This window comes from Diaphorina citri, unplaced genomic scaffold (assembly GCF_000475195.1).
Source record: "Diaphorina citri unplaced genomic scaffold, Diaci psyllid genome assembly version 1.1 scaffold318, whole genome shotgun sequence".
NCBI lineage: Eukaryota > Metazoa > Arthropoda > Insecta > Hemiptera > Psyllidae > Diaphorina > Diaphorina citri.
The window spans coordinates 52,774-69,275 of record NW_007377753.1 but is presented as its reverse complement, the minus strand read 5'-3'; the positions used below and the strand labels follow the sequence as shown (position 1 = coordinate 69,275).

Sequence of the window (16,502 nt, the reverse complement as noted above, 5' to 3'; positions counted from 1 at the left end):
GAAAGAGTTTGTACCTCTTATCCGTTCCGAACATAGGAGACAAAATGGAGAATATTGAGTGTGCCTCTCTCTCTCTCTCACACACAGACACACACAGACACACACACACACACACACACACACACTCGTTTCTTTTCTATCTCTCTCCTTCTACTACACCAAAGTATAAAATAAATATTGCATCTCTTTCCTTCCGTTCCTCCTCCTCCTTCTTCTTCTTCTTCCCCTCTCCTTCTCCTCATTCTCTTTCTTCTTTCCCCTCCTCTGTTCCTTTTCCTACACTCTCTTTCTCCTTCTTTCTTCTTCCTTCCCTCCTCTTCTCCTTTTCGTCCTTACCTTTCCTTATTCTACTTCTTCTCTTCTTTCGTCTTTCCGTCCTTCTTCTTCCTCTTCCTTATTTCTCCTCCTCCCCCTCCTCTCCTTAAACCACAGGTTGCCTTGTGTCGCTCATTATTGTACCAATTTGCTGTTTCAAGTGTTTCACTATTGAGAGTAGGTACAACATAAGTGTTTTACTATTGAGAGTTTGCTCTTTCAAGTAGGTACGCTGTACTTATACTGGGGAGATGGATTTTGCTTCCAAACTTATGAGAAATAGGACTTCACAACTCAGAAAATTCGTCTGAAATGCCCACCCCGGTACTACAGTGCATTTCTTCAGGGTGGACATTTCTTACAAAAATACTTAAACAATCTATACACAAACCTATTTTTGACAGAAAATTCGTCTGAAATGCCCACCCCGGTACTACAGTGCATTTCTTCAGGGTGGACATTTCTTACAAAAACACTCTATTATAAACAATCTATAAACAAACCTATCTGTAACAACTAAATATCTCTAACTAACAAATCTACCATCAATAACTCTACCTATCTCTAACAAACCTACCTCTAACAACTACCTATCTCTAAAAAACAAAGAACTTTGATACCACGACATACATACATACATACATACCATCTTTCAATGTTGACTTCACAAGACGTTCGAGAAAAATCCTATTCAACAGCAACGAGCACAAAGAGTTTATAATGTTTATAATGTGATCATTTATTTTATAGTAAAGATCTCAGAACGATTGAGGGCCGAAATTTTTGGAAAGGAACTTGGCCTTATTTTTTACATTTATGTTTTTGGTGGGATTATTTTTACATAAACATTGGAAGGGACACTTCAGTCCAATTCATTAATTTTGAAGAAACTTTGCTCTAAGTTTCAAACCTTGAGGAAACTTCTGACTGATCTGCAGGTTTTTAGGATGACAGCTTTTTGCATAACGCTGACTTTGGATGGATTGATGTTCAGTTTTTGTAGATATTTGAAGAAGTTCTTGGACACTACTGGTGAACATTACTATAGGTACTGTTGATACGGATTTTAATGGAGGAGTTGCAATTGGGAAAATATATTATTAAAAGGTCGATTCCTACGTAAAAAGTTGTGAAAAATCCAAATATGAGGTCAAAACTACGAAAAAGTAACTTTAAAAGGTCGAAAATTCAATTCGAGGTCAAAACTCCGAAGAAATAACTGTAAAAGGTCGAAAATTCAATTTTTATTTTCCGTTCTAATGAAAGAGTTCAAATATGTGTGAGGTCAGACTTCACGCAGTTGTTTTTTTCGTCCGTTAGGTAGCGCCAGTATGCAAGCGCGCTTGAGGAGACTACAATTTTACACAAGCTACAATTTGTCTGCAGACTGTCATCCAAATCGGTCTCACAACCTTGTCTTTGGATAGATCTTACGTGTGTGTGTGTACGACAAGTTCCAGACATAAAGTCTGCGCAAAAATCCGTCTTAGCTTATTTACCTACAAAGGTACCGGGCTAAAAAAAGAAGAGATATGTAAGTAAGATATGAAATTAATCACTATCAAATGGAGGAGTTGCAATTGGGAAAATATTTTTAATAAAAGGTCGATTCCTACGTAAAAAGTTGTGAAAAATCCAAATGAGGTCAAAACGCCGAAAAAGTAACTTTAAAAGGTCAAGCAGTTGCAAATGGGTAAAAATTATAAATAAATGGTCGATTCCTATGTAAAAAGTTGGGAAAAATCCAAATCGGAGGTCAAAACTCCAAAAAATAATGTAAAAGGTCGAAAATTCAATTTTTATTTTCCGTTCTAATGAAAGAGTTCAAATATGTGCGATGTCAGACTTTACGCAGTTGTTTTTTTCGTCCGTTAGGTAGCGCCACTATGCAAGCGCGCTAGCGGAGGAGCAGAAAGAACTGCGCAGAAACGTATGCGCACAAACACATTAATGCGTTGCCTGCGAGGGAGCTTTGCTCGGGACATTTGATGTGACGTCATCGCCTACGGGAGCGTATGCCGTGACGTCAAAGTTCACGATTTACCGGTATTTTTTAAATCGATTTATCTCGGGATCTAGAAGTCGTAGAAGAAAAAGAAAAATTCCGTTGGTCCTCATTTTTCCTGCTCTATGACTTTGAAACATCACCCAAGTAAGCGCAACTGATCTATTGTATAATGATGTGACACGGAAAGTAATCTTATATTATAAAATCAAGATCCGTTCACATTTCACACACTGATCGCTCTATCTCGAGAACCACAACACCTAGAAAGCTGAGATCCTGATCCTGAGATCGGCTTTCGTTTCGTCTGAAAACTTTCAAATTTACACCCTTTCGCGTAGCGAGGAAACTCAGCCGAAGCCCTCGCTACAAACCTTCAAGCTCCATGGAACAGACGAAGTTTGTCTCTTTGTTTCACTATAACTCCGGATTAGTTGGTTCGATTTTGACGAAATTTGGCAATCATGTAGGTACACAAAATTTCATCAAAATTTATATAATTTTCGGCCCCAAAGGCTCCAAGCTGAACTATACGTAAGAGCGCCATGGAACAAACCAAGAGCTCCATGGAACAAACCAAGAACTCCATGGAACAAACCAAGGGCTCCATAGAACAAACCAAGAGCTCCATGGAACAAACCAAGAGCGCCATGGAACAAACAAAGAGCTCCATGGAACAAACCAAGAGCTCCATGGAACTTGACGAGTTTACATTTTGTTTACTTTGATTGTCTCTTTGTTTCACTATAACTCCGGATTGATTGGTTCGATTTTGACGAAATTTGGCAATCAGGTTTAACACAAAATTTCATCAAAATTTATATAATATTCGGCCCCGAAGGCTCCAAGCTAAACTATACGTCCTGCCACTAGAAGTTTTAGAATCGCTTTTAATCGATTTTCTCGGGATCTAGAAGTCGTAGAAGAAAAAGAAAAATTCCGTTGGTCCTTATTTTTCCTGCTCTATGGCTTTGAAATATCACCCAAGGTCAAAATGCGCAGAAACGCTTGCGCACAAACAAACGAAGCGGGAGTCATGAGTTATGACGTTGTTGGAAATAGATTCGCTGTTCATCGGGAAGATGTACTTCCAAATGCATGACTGCCGGATAGCGATCATGTATCTCAAAGGACAGTATTCGATATACCGCCTCTGATGTGCAGATGTATCGTCCACTCTGGAATCTTTGGATCTCATCTGTAGCGTCGCTTACTGCGAAAGTGGCTGATCTATTTGGGCCCCCCCCCCCCCACCAAAAGGGTTCATCCTGGGAGGGGGGACCATTTCTTTTGCTACAAGACGCGCGACGAGTGGAAAATTCTCTCAGGGATAGTCCCTAGGTCACGTTAACGCACAAATTACCATAAAGGACTTGGTACAGATTTTAATGAATAATGTTATTCTAGTCAATGAAAATGTGAATTTCTTTTGTTGATCCAAAGACAAGAAACGACAGCGTTCGTCATTACTTGGCGCAGTTGAATTTTTAACTGCACAAAAATGGGTTAGGTTTGTCAGTTTTTCACCTCTTTCAAAATTTCATTTACTTTTAATTATAACTTAGGTGGAATGCACATCAAATTTATTGTTGATATCTGCACAGACATAGGTAACTTTGCCAGCGATTTTTGCCTGTTGTACTACCATGGTGGAGCAAGAAAGAAACCGCTTAAAAAAAAATGTATTGGTTTCATATTATTTCCAATTTAATTTCATATTTCAACATAAAATCCGTTTCTTTGATGTGCATTACATCTTCCTTAATATTTTTGTACTATTATTGTAAATTTTTTACACATTTTTTGAGAATTTTGTTAAGATTATTTTTTCTAATATTATCGGAATAGGTATTGTTTTGTGTAATATGGCATGTCTTTCTACTTAATACACTTTTGATCACTTTAGAGTTTAGCTTTATCAGGTTGAATTATAAGCGAAGAGAAGACAGGGCCGCTTTTCTTACTTCTTAGGCCGGGGCGGTATCACAAAGTGAGTTTAAAAACCGTTTAACTCTCGGATTCATCAATCTGATTGGTTGATTTCAAAAATTTAGACAATCAGATTGGTTAATCTGAGAGTTAAACTTAAACCAAGTTTACAGGTTTACACTAAGGTTGCCAACCGTCCCGTATTTCCCGGGACATCCCGTATTTTTGGGAAAAATAAAATGTCCCCCCGGGACAGACCTTTGTCCCGTTTTTTTTTTTTTTTTTTTTTTTTTTTTTTTATTTTCCGGGAAAAATCTTGGAAAACATCTGAATGTACTAATAAACAGTAAAAATGACTTTATGAATATTTTTATTGCAACTTTTGTTCAAGAAGAAGAAAAAAGTACCAAAAGAAAACTTTTATCCGACATTGAAATTGATGACACTTGAGACATCCAATATTTTTATTGGATGTCTCAAGATTTTAGACCAAATTTTTTAAAAATTTCGCCTGCGGCGCTGTTTATTCAACTTCTCTTATTATTATAATAGTGCCTAGTCTTAAACTGCTCAAATAGGACTGAAAAATCCCTTTACTCCAGCAGTAGGCTACTATATACAGTAGCGCTCAAAAGTATTTTGATCACCATAAAAAAATATTATTCCAAGGAAACAAGACCGAATAATGAAAAAAATCCTGTGTAGAAATAACAAAATTGTAATAACTAAATACTTAAGGCAACGATAATTTTCTTGAAAAAAAAAATCACAATATTTTATTTAGGACAAAATTTTAGATTTTCATGAGTTCTGAGTATTTTGACTGAATTTATTTTCACGTGTCCAGGCACCCCCAAACATTTTTTTCTTGGACCAATGGCTAGTACTTGGTAGCATAATATGCACTGTTGGATACTTCATGAAGGTCTGGGTGTTGCCCAGTCAGCTGGGTTTCATTTTCAGCATTGCATTGTAATGTTTCATCCTGCTCACTGTTGTTGGATACTTCATGAAGGTCTGGCAAGTGTTGTTCAATCAACTGGGTTTCATTTTCATCATTGTATTGTAATGTTTCATCCTGCTCTCTATTGTTGGAAACTTCATGAAGGTCTGGCAAGTGTTGCCCAGTATGATGCATCTCATTACTGAAAACGTGAGGGACAGTAATAGGTGGGGGTGATTGCGAAAGCTCCAGTAGTTCACAATCATGTACAACACTTTCAGCTGCTTTAATGACTATTTCGTCTGAGACACTATCAGCGGGAATAAATCTACTTAATGTGTTTCCAGCAGCACTGCACAACTCATCAATGGCAAATATGTTTTGAGAATCATCATAATATTCAACACTGCTGCTTGAGTTATCCATGCCGTTTCAATGTGTCTAAAACAGAGAAGAAAGAAAGGTTTACTCAGAAAGAAAGGGGGGGGGGAGGAGTAGAAGAGGGTCCAACTCAAAGACACTTATTGCTCAATTCTTGTCCGATCGTCACGAAACTTGTCGAGCGGACGTCAGCAGTAGAGAGTCGTTTGATTATCCTGTCAAGCAGTAGAGAGTCGTTTGATTATCCTGTCAGTCACTGGAGTAGTAGGCGGATCAAGGACCTCCTCCGGAAACCATGGATCTTCAGTGGGGGGTGGAGAAAAGGCTTCATCTTTTTTTTTTTTTTTTTTTTTTTTTTTTTTTTTTTTTTCAATTTTACGGGAAACATCTGAACGTACTAATAAACAGTAAAAATGACTTTATGAATATTTTTATTGGATGTCCCAAGATTTTTGACCAAAATTTTTAAAATTTTCGCCTGCGGCGCTGTTTCAACTTCTCTTATTATTATAATAGTGCTTATTCTTAAACTGCTCAAATAGGACTGAAAAATCCCTTTACTCCAGCAGTAGGCTACTATATACAGTAGCGCTCAAAAGTATTTTGACCACCATAAAAAATATTATTCCAAGGGAACCAGACCGAGTAATGAAGAAAATCCTGTGTAGAAATAACAAAATTGTAATAACTAAATAAGACAACGATAATTTTCTGTATTTTGACTGAATTTATTTTCAAGTGTCCAGGCACCCCCAAACATTTTTTTCTTGGACCAATGGCTAGTACTTGGTAGCATAATATGCACTGTTGGATACTTCATGAAGGTCTGGGTGTTGCCCAGTCAGCTGGGTTTCATTTTCAGCATTGTATTGTAATGTTTCATCCTCCTCACTGTTGTTGGATACTTCATGAAGGTCTGGGTGTTGCCCAGTCAGCTGGGTTTCATTTTCAGCATTGTATTGTAATGTTTCATCCTCCTCACTGTTGTTGGATACTTCATGAAGGTCTGGCAAGTGTTGTTCAATCAACTGGGTTTCATTTTCATCATTGTGTTGTAATGCTTCATCCTGCTCTCTGTTGTTGGATACTTCATGAAGGTCTGGCAAGTGTTGTTCAATCAACTGGGTTTCATTTTCATCATTGTGTTGTAATGCTTCATCCTGCTCTCTGTTGTTGGATACTTCATGAAGGTCTGGCAAGTGTTGTTCAATCAACTGGGTTTCATTTTCATCATTGTGTTGTAATGCTTCATCCTGCTCTCTGTTGTTGGATACTTCATGAAGGTCTGGCAAGTGTTGCCCAGTATGATGCATCTCATTACTGAAAACGTGAGGGACAGTAATAGGTGGGGGTGATTGCGAAAGCTCCAGTAGTTCACAATCATGTACAACACTTTCAGCTGCTTTAATGACTGAAAGAGTAGGTAAATGAGCTTTATTTTTGTTATTTTTTTTATTTGTTGTATAACAGGATCAAGTGTGCTGCTATGTTGTCGACAGTAAAATTTAGTCTCCTGTCACTTGATAGATATTTTAATTTCGAGAAAGACCGCTCAACGTCTGCCGACGACACCGGGGCATATTTCATGGCCAGGATGTCTTGAATAGTCCATCCTTCCTTGTCAAAGTCCTGCTGCTGTCCAGAATGTATGTTTGAGATCTTTTTCACATCCTGCCAGCCACAGTTTCTTTCAAGGACAGCCTTGACCTTTTCATTAATTTTCTTTCCTACATTTCCTGGATACACTGTGTCTTCGATTTTCCTCATCTCCTCCACACATGTTATTTAAATAATAATAATAAAAAACGGGAACCGCTCGGAATGCTTAAAATATGGCATTTTATGACCTTTTCCGAAAAAAAGCTAAAATATGACTAAATAGCATGATGTCATGACAATATGACATTTGGTTGTCTCTGTTGATAAGAAACTGAGCCGACGATGAAAAGACATCGAGCCGACAATGATAAGTCGCTGAGCCGACATTGATTAGAAGTCAAGCCAAACAGAGCAGAACAGGAAGAGGCACCAAAGGACGACAGGGGCCGACCGAGCCCACACAGCGGAGAGAAGGGAAGGTCATAGGGGAAAAACCCAGGCCAGGCGAGCAGCAAGGCTGACACAGAGGGGGGGGCGACCCCAAAACGAGGAGGCCCAAGGGGCATGACCTCAGGGAAAGAGTGAAGCTCAGAGAGGCAAGGCAAAAAGAACAGGCCTGAGAAGGAACACTTACCTCGGCCATGATATAGCCGCAACAGAGACCACAATAGGGCCAAGGTCCAATGAAAAGAACACGTACACAGCAGCAGAAGGTGCTACAACGTACAAATCCACAAAATAAAAGTAGAAAACAAAAAAATTCACTAAAAACAAATTTTACTTTGCTACAAAATCAACGATTTTCAGTAACAACAAAAGGAGCACAGGTCCGACAGGCACGGGAAACAGAATACACTGACAAGTACCAGCTTGGATCAACTTCATTGAGGCGTCCATTTCCTAGTTTACAGTGCTACAAAATCAACGATTTTCAGTAACAACAAAAGGAGCACAGGTCCGACAGGCACGGGAAAACAGAATACACTGACAAGTACCAGCTTCCCAGCTTGGATCAACTTCATTGAGGCGTCCATTTCCTAGTTTACAGTATTGCCAAGTTCATTTAGGTGGGGGAAAAAGGGGGGTAGGCATGGTCTGACAAGCAGGGGAGAATGGGGTGCTTCTCATGGTGGGTCGAGCGCAGCTCTGACCTAAAATACTTTTGAGCCCTGGATTTTAGACATTCTTCATGTAGTGCTTAGTGCTATGATCGAAGGATATTTATAGGACTATACCGTGTGGTATTAACTTGTCTAATTATATGAGAATATCGGAGATGTTAACAGAATTTTTAATTTCTATTTTGTAAGGAAGGTATGGTGGAAAAATCTATTCTATTCGGGTTTAGGGGCTACCGGAATGGAACTTTACACAGGCCACGCCGGCCAACCTTGGGGAAATTTTGCACGGATGATGTCCTTGACCCTTTCATGAAAGGGGTTCCCCGTAGGAGTGGCCACCAGGGCACCCAGAGTTGTCATCTGTGAACAGACAAACAAGGACAAGGATCAGAATCGAGCAATACTCGAAGATTTTCGCCTAGAGAGGCAGTGCAGCCATTACCCTAAGATCAGTAGTGAGCCGACCATGGTCCGTCGCGGAACCGACAGTGACCTGTCACGGAACCGACAGTGATCCGATGCGGAACCGACAGTGACCCGTCGGGAAAACCAACATTGATAAGACGAAGATTTTCGCCTAGAGAGGCAGTGCAGCCATTACCCTAAGATCAGTAGTGAGCCGACCATGGTCCGTCGCGGAACCGACAGTGACCCGTCGCGGAACCGACACTACCGACAGTGATCCGAAGCGGAACCGACAGTGATCCGATGCGGAACCGACAGTGACCCGTCGGGAAAACCAACATTGATAAGCAGAGACAACCACAATATGACGTTTATTTTTCCAAAATATGACTCTAAAAATATGACCTATGACCTTTATTTTCCTCAAATATGACATTTATTTTCCAAAAATATGACCTTTTCCGTAAAATAAAATAAAAAAAAACTTTATTTTTAACGAAAGAGATTTTTTAAATCGATTTATCTCGGTATCTAGAAATCGTAGAAGAAAAAGAAAAATTCAGTTCTTCCTTATTTTTCCTGCTCTATGACTTCGTAACATCACCCAAGTAAGCGCAACTGATCTATTGTAAACCTCAGCCTGACGTATTGAACAAACCCTAAAAAATAGACAAATCAGTACCTAACTGGAATGTTTTTCAACCCTAGTGATGCAGTGGACTTTCTAATCTAGGCAACCTCCGTGGCCGAGTGGGTATTATGCTAGGCTTGCACGCCCGAGGTCCCGGGTTCGATTACCGGCGGGGTCAAAGTTTTTTCGGCTCTGTGCTGGGAGTTCGGGGTGCACTCAGCCTCGTGAGGACAATTGAGTAGCTACTTTGATCGAGTAGCGACCAGTGGCGGCATTACCAGTGTAAAGAGATTATTGTGGTATGGAAATTGATTGCAAAGGAGGCACATGGTAATGTTGTGATATCCACAAAAGTTGTGAAAAAGCTCTGCTTTACCAGTTACCACAAAGAATTTGAGATTTGATTGTTCGATATTAATGGGAACGACAAAACTGCCTCAAAACACATAGACGGCGGGGGTAAAGGGACTTTCATGTCCTATCCCAGCAGAATAAAGAATAGAATATACTTTGTACCCTATATTCTATTCTATTAGCTATTTAGTTAGCTCCAAAGATACCTTAAGACGTATGACGAAATTTTGTAAGGCACCTTACGAAGTACTTTTACCTCACAAGCCAGCTCCCACTCAAGGTCCAAGGTCACCTTAAGACGTATGACGAAATTTCGTAAGGCACCTTACGAGGTACTTTTACCTCACAAGCCAGCTCCCACTCAAGGTCCAAGGTCACCTTAAGACGTATGACGAAATTTTGTAAGGCACCTTACGAGGTACTTTTACCTCACAAGCCAGCTCCCACTCAAGGTCCAAGGTCTACTGACGATCACTCAAACGTGAACACTCAAGATGACGAGCTACCACTAGCGCTCGACATGCCAGTGGCGGCATTAGGTACTACAGGGGGGTTGGAATCTATCAGCTGATTGGCTCCCGACTGGTTGAGTAACGCCATGTTGGATGGTTTAATACGGGCAGTAGTGCCGACCAGTGTCGGATAAGGAGAAAGGCACGGGGTAGAGCAGTGAGAGTTACTCAGATCACATTGGTCAAGTAGTTTGAGTAGCTCCTCGGGTGTGGGACCGCCACTGTTCTGAGAGGCTGGGGACAGAGGGAAACATTTTTTTTTTTTTTTTTTTTTTTCCTTTTTTGGGGGGGGGGGGGGAGGGGGAAAATTTTTTTTTTTTTTTTTTTTTTTTTTTTAACTTCTTCCTCTTTTTAGACGGGGTTGGCGTTTTTCGTCAGCCTCTCAATCAGCCCTCTAGCTAGGTGACTGTTTTGGACTGACATTTGGTTTTGGCTACAAAAATTTCAAGAGTGGATGCCCTTTGCACTCAACCTGCTTTCCTATTTCGTTAAAAAGGGAAATTTCGGTCTGGTATCCTCTCTGTTCAAAGTCCACCAGCCTATTTTTTTAAAAAGGTGAATAGAGGGAACTAAAACTCTAGGGCTCGTATCACACATATTTCAGTTCGTTGTAGATTCATTTTCGGTCCTTTCTGATAGGTGTGAAACAATAATTTTAACTTGGACAGAAATGAACCGAAAACGAAGCAAACTGAATCTCAGTGTAGGTGTGAAACGAACCTAATAGCACTAGCATACCTGGTTCTCCTTTGTTAGCAAGGTCCAGGGCCGTAGTGAGGTCCCACATCTGAAGGGCTCCATTACTGTGGCCGGTGAATATGAACCTCCTTGGTCTGGAGCCCATACGACTCGAACCCTCACACTCGTGCACACAGAACGAGGAAATGGTGAGGCCATCCACCGCGCGGATCACGCAAACCCTAAGGACATCAAGTTAAGATTTTAGTAAAAGATTTTATATATTCTTGATAGTTCATTGCAATACATTTTCATTACACTTACCGCGGCTGTTCTACTACCTAAACTCTTCTGGGCTTTCAACATAACAATGAGTATCCATGATAAAGTAAGTCTAATTACCTAATTATTTATTAAGAGAATAAACCGAGTTCCAAGGTGGACAATGAGAAATTAAATATCTATCTAATTCAATCACGGGTTATTTATGGTGAAGTCAAGAGCTTCTTTGTTTTAGTCAAAGAATTTACTTTTTTTTTTTCGACCCGCCCCCCCCCCCCCAGCAAAAAAATAGTCCCGGGTAAAAATGGGAAATCCTGTTTTTTTTTTATCCCATTTTTCCGATTTGTCCCGTAAAGGCAGAAAGAAAAGTTGGCAACCCTAGTTTACACTCACTTTGTGGTCGGCCTGCTAAGATCTTATCGAATATTTTATTTACTACACTTTGTTTAACGTAGGTAGTTGTTTTATTTTGCTGTGCCTTCTATTGTTATAAATATTAGACTGTTAGTCACTGATGATTTGATGAGCTCCCAATTTCAGCAGCTTTTATACGTATATCTCTTAATTATGTATGAGTACTGGTGAAAAAGAGAGAAATAAAGAAAAGAATGTTGAATGAGTGAAATTAATGAAATATGTTTAAACTGTTGTATTTATTTATAAATAATATATAAAATTCTCAAAATAATAGTAAACGGAAAATTTCAAGAGCCACATAAAGTAGGTACCTAGGGTGGGCATTCGGGTGGAAACCTTGCTTCTAGTCAGTCTGGGAAGCTTGAAAAACCTCTCGCAATTTTTTCTCCGAATATATTCTTCATTTCAATTTTCCTGTAATTTTTTTTTTGTTCGATTCCCGAAAATAATTTCTTTGTAAATCTACAACAAGCAGGGCCCGTCCCTCCGGGAATTTTTTAGCCCGTAGTGATTGGAGAAAATCAGTACCTATGTACTTGTACCTACTTAATTTGTTTAATATTCCGTTTATTATTATTCTTGATTAATCTACGGCCTCGGGTGGAAATCAGACCCGCCATTTAGTGCTACAAGGCAGACGGCCTTCTACGAATCTACGGCCTCGGGTGGAAATCAGACCCGCCATTTAGTGCTACAAGGCAGACGGCCTTCTACGAATCTACGGCCTCGGGCGGTAATCAGACCCGCGATTTAGTGCTACAAGGCAGACGGGGAAAGTATACTGTCACGAAATATTATGTGACGCGACTTTAGTAAGTTACTTACCGCAATCATTGCCTGCTGTATAGCTGATACAGGGTTCGACTTCCTCCAGTGACACAATCTTGAAGGACGCCACAGGTGTAGAGCCAGGCTGAGTGGATATCATACCTCGGAACCTAGTGACACTCCATGTCCTAACGTGATTGTATTCACAGCACAGGGATACGAGGTACTTCTCGGATAAGGTTACCTGAAGGGACAGAAAAATAAAGGTTTAGTCGAAGAAAAAGGAAACCGATATTTCCACCCATTCCCGATTTTGAAAATTTGGACCGATTGCAATACTTCCTTATTACTAGTATAGCTTCGCTTGTACTTTAGGAATAGAAAGTAAAGAAAAAAACAACAGGTTTAGGAGGGAACTGTAACTGCTAAGGTTTTATCGTTCCGAGATCGAAGAGAGAAGGCAGACAGGATAGGAGAAAGCCAGCCGTTCCGAGAAAACCACATCCGTTCAGGTTTAAATCAGCTCCGGGCGGAAATCGAAACTGCGACCCAGTGCTTACAAGGCAGAGGCATTCCCAATATAATGTTTAAGTCACCCATCCATTTATTGGCCTTTCTCGGCGTAGCTTAACACAGGTGACGCTAAAACCGATCTTAAATAAAATTATTGACTGAAGTGTTATCTAAAACTTCATCTCTTTGAGTTCAAAGGTCGTCGCGACAAATTTCAAGATCAGAGCTCATTTGTGTGAGAAAATGTGAAAAAAAATCCCCCCCAAAAACCAGTTTTTTTGGCTTTATGGTTTTTAGGACAAAATTTGCACCACCATTTTCGTGTTCCTGGTAAAAAGACCTTTAATTTGATATATAGGTCGACCAGGTTTGGATAAGTCCTTCTATGGGAACAGACAGACAGACAGACGGACGCCACCGGAACGAATACAATAGCCCGTCTCTTATCCTTTTTTTTTTATTAATATCGTAAAATATAGGAAGGACGGGCTAAAAAGCAAAAGGCAAACAAACAGCTAGTTCCTTACAAAAACATTTTAAGCTCATCAAATAATATCAACAAATATGAAAAGTATTCTTTTTTTTTTTTTTTTTTTTGTAGGAATTTTTAAAGGAAAAAAAATACAAATTTTGCTATAATTTTGTATAATAATCTAAAAGAGTCAATCGTATGTAAAGATTTATACTCAAATACATACAAAACAATTTGTATTTATTAAAGTATTCAATGTTAGAACACTTTAATAAATACAAATAAAAAAATAAAATTATATAAAAATCTAATTTTGCAACGAATATAAAATGGAATTTTCATTTAATATCTAGGTGTACCTAATATCTACATGGGTGATTTGTTTAAAGCACATAATAACTCCTTCCTTCTGTAATGTTTTAGCACTCTCCCCGTCACTACCCTTAGTTAGCTACCCAAAGCCCCGGGTTTACAGATTTGAAATGTTTGTTCACCCCGTTGAAATAGCCTCCGTGGCCTAGTGGGCATTAGGCTTGCATGCTGGAGGACCGGGATTCCATTCCCGGTGGGATCGAAGTTTTTTTTTCAGTGCCCTAAATCACCAAAGTATGGAAAAGTATCTTACAAGTGTAATAGCCAATGGAAAAGCAGAATTTTGAATTTGGACGAATCATATCAAAATATGGAATTGTAAATACTTTTCCATACTTTGGTGATTTAGGGCACAGCTCAGTGTATTGTAAGTTTGAATACAATGGAGGAGTTGCAATTGGGAAAGTATTATTAATAAAAGGTCGATTCCTACGTAAAATGTTGTGAAAAATCCAATTATCCAATGGAGGAGTTGCAATTGGGAAAATTATTATTAATAAAAGGTCGATTCCTACGTAAAAAGTTGTGAAAAATCCAAATAAGGTCAAAACTCCGAAAAAGTAACTTTAAAAGGTCGAAAATTTAATTTTTAATTGCTGTTCTAATGAAAAAGTTCAAATAGTTGTGACGTCAGATTTCACGTCAAAACGCGCAGAAACGCTTGCGCACAAACAAACGAAGCGGGAGTGTTGAATTATGACGTCATCACCTACGGGAGTGTATGCCGTGACGTCAAACTTCAGTTTACTAAGAAGAGAGGGGGGGGGGGGGAGTAGAAGAGGGTCCAACTCAAAGACATCTATTGCTCAATTCTTGTCCGATCGTCACGAAACTTGTCAAGCGGACGTCAGCAGTAGAGAGTCGTTTGATTATCCTGTCAATCACTGGAGTAGTAGGCGGATCAAGGACCTCCTCCTCCGGAAACCATGGATCTTCAGTGGGGGGTGGAGAAAAGGCTTCATCCTCTCCGATGCCCGAAATGTCATCAGCATAGTCTTCCACTGAGGATTCGCTTCTACGGCTTTGAGGGGGATTCCGTAGAAGCTCAGTAATGCTAGCTTGAAACTCCAAGAATCTATCTTCAAAAGCAGCCAATCTGTCCGTCACGGGTTTTAGCTGTTGATTGACAGCCTGAATAACCGCGGGCCGACTTGGGGATAAAGATTCATAGCTGGGGGCTCTAATTTCCGAAGACGCGCTTGGGGCATCATTGTCAGCAACCACTATAGGCAACCCATTTCCTAAAGCTTTGCAGGCTGACTCTCTACACAGAAACAGTGGCTTCAGAGGCCTGATAGATTCCAAGAAGGCGTCAAAGTCCTCTTTGGAAGGTCTCAATGCCAACGCAAAATCAGCTGGTGAATAGATTAAGGCACGACCCACGGGCCAGGTGAACAGGGAGGCTTTGAGGTGTTTGAAGCTTCGTTCAGAGATGTCAGGGTCATATGCAAGGCACAGATCGACCGTTGGGATGGCAAATCTCAATTTGTTACGGTCCCATGCCTTTATATTTTACAGTGCTTGCTACATGCCAAGTCCAATTTAGCTAACTATATGAAACATAGTGACATACATTCTCATGACACCAGATGGAAAAATGAATTTAGATCTCAATATTTACGTCTTACCAAAAGTCAAAATGGACCAAATTTCTGGTGTCACAAATTTATAAATAAATTACCTGCTAATGTGATAGACTTACCTTACCTGAGATTCAAAGCTGAGGTAAAACAAATGTTGATAGAAAAAGCATACTTTTCCATAACGGAATTTCTCAATGATTAATTAGGTACCTACTTTATATTTCTTCACATTGTTTTTATATCCTAATGACATACCAAATTAACTAAGTATTAAATGTGTAACTTTTGTAGGTAGTTAGGTAGAATGAGTATAGAATTATTTGTATTTTATTCCATTATACCTAAGTAGTTGTAATTTAAAGTTTAATTTAGAATTAAGTTGAATTGACTTTGTAAGATACCTTTTGGTTTTATTTACAATAAAAACTATTCTATTCTATTCTATCAGGGAGGCTTTGAGGTGTTTGAAGCTTCGTTCAGAGATAGAACGGGCGTCAGGGTCATATGCAAGGCACAGATCGACCGTTGGGATGACAAATCTCAATTTGTTACGGTCGGGTCTGACAAGCAGGGGAGAATGGGGTGCTTCTCATGGTGGGTCGATCGCAGCTCTGACCTAAAATACTTTTGAGCCCTGGATTTTAGACATTCTTCATGTAGTGCTATGATCGAAGGATATTTATAGGACTATACCGTGTGGTACATATTAACTTGTCTAATTATATGAGAAAATCTGATGTTAACAGAATTTTTAATTTCCATTTTGTAAAGAAGGTATGGTGGAAAAACACCTAGACCTAAAATACTTTTGAGCCCTGGATTTTAGACATTCTTCATGTAGTGCTATGATCGAAGGATATTTATAGGACTATACCGTGTGGTATTAACTTGTCTAATTATATGAGAAAATCTGATGTTAACAGAAAACACCTAGTCAAAATACTTTTGAGCGCTACTGTACTATTATTGTTGTCAAATTCTTTGAAGCTTCGTTCAGAGATAGAACGGGCGTCAGGGTCATATGCAAGGCACAGATCGACCGTTGGGATGGCAAATCTCAATTTGTTACCTTCCCATGCCTTTATATTTTACAGTGCTTGCTACATGCCAAGTCCAATTTAGCTAACTATATGAAACATAGTGACATTTTAAATCGATTTATCTCGGTATCTAGAAGTCGTAGAAGAAAAAGAAAAATTCAGTTCTTCCTTATTTTTCCTGC

The 16,502-nt window shown here is 39.4% G+C and overlaps 2 protein-coding genes across 2 annotated transcripts in view; one reads left to right on the top strand and one right to left on the bottom strand.

The window, feature by feature from the left end:
* LOC113466716 (octopamine receptor beta-3R-like) overlaps nt 1–3,048 on the top strand; it is a 101,661-nt gene extending 98,613 nt beyond the window's left edge. The window contains exon 5 of the mRNA XM_026822336.1: nt 2,860–3,048. Coding sequence (XP_026678137.1) covers nt 2,860–3,048 — 189 coding nt within the window. The remainder of the gene's footprint in view (nt 1–2,859) is intronic.
* Nucleotides 3,049–5,100: 2,052 nt separating this feature from the next.
* LOC103507491 lies at nt 5,101–15,681 on the bottom strand. The gene is made up of 2 exons (XM_008471962.3): nt 15,400–15,681; nt 5,101–5,633 (listed from the first exon to the last, which is right to left on the bottom strand). The coding sequence occupies exon 2, from the start codon at nt 5,616–5,618 to the stop codon at nt 5,130–5,132; it is 489 nt and encodes a 162-aa protein (XP_008470184.1). The 5' UTR covers nt 5,619–5,633; nt 15,400–15,681; the 3' UTR covers nt 5,101–5,129.
* Nucleotides 15,682–16,502: the final 821 nt, after the last annotated feature.

Excerpts from the sequence above, each read along its gene's own strand:
- LOC103507491 (XM_008471962.3), bottom strand. The coding sequence starts at position 5,618 with ATGGATAACTCAAGCAGCAGTGTTGAATATTATGATGATTCTCAAAAC.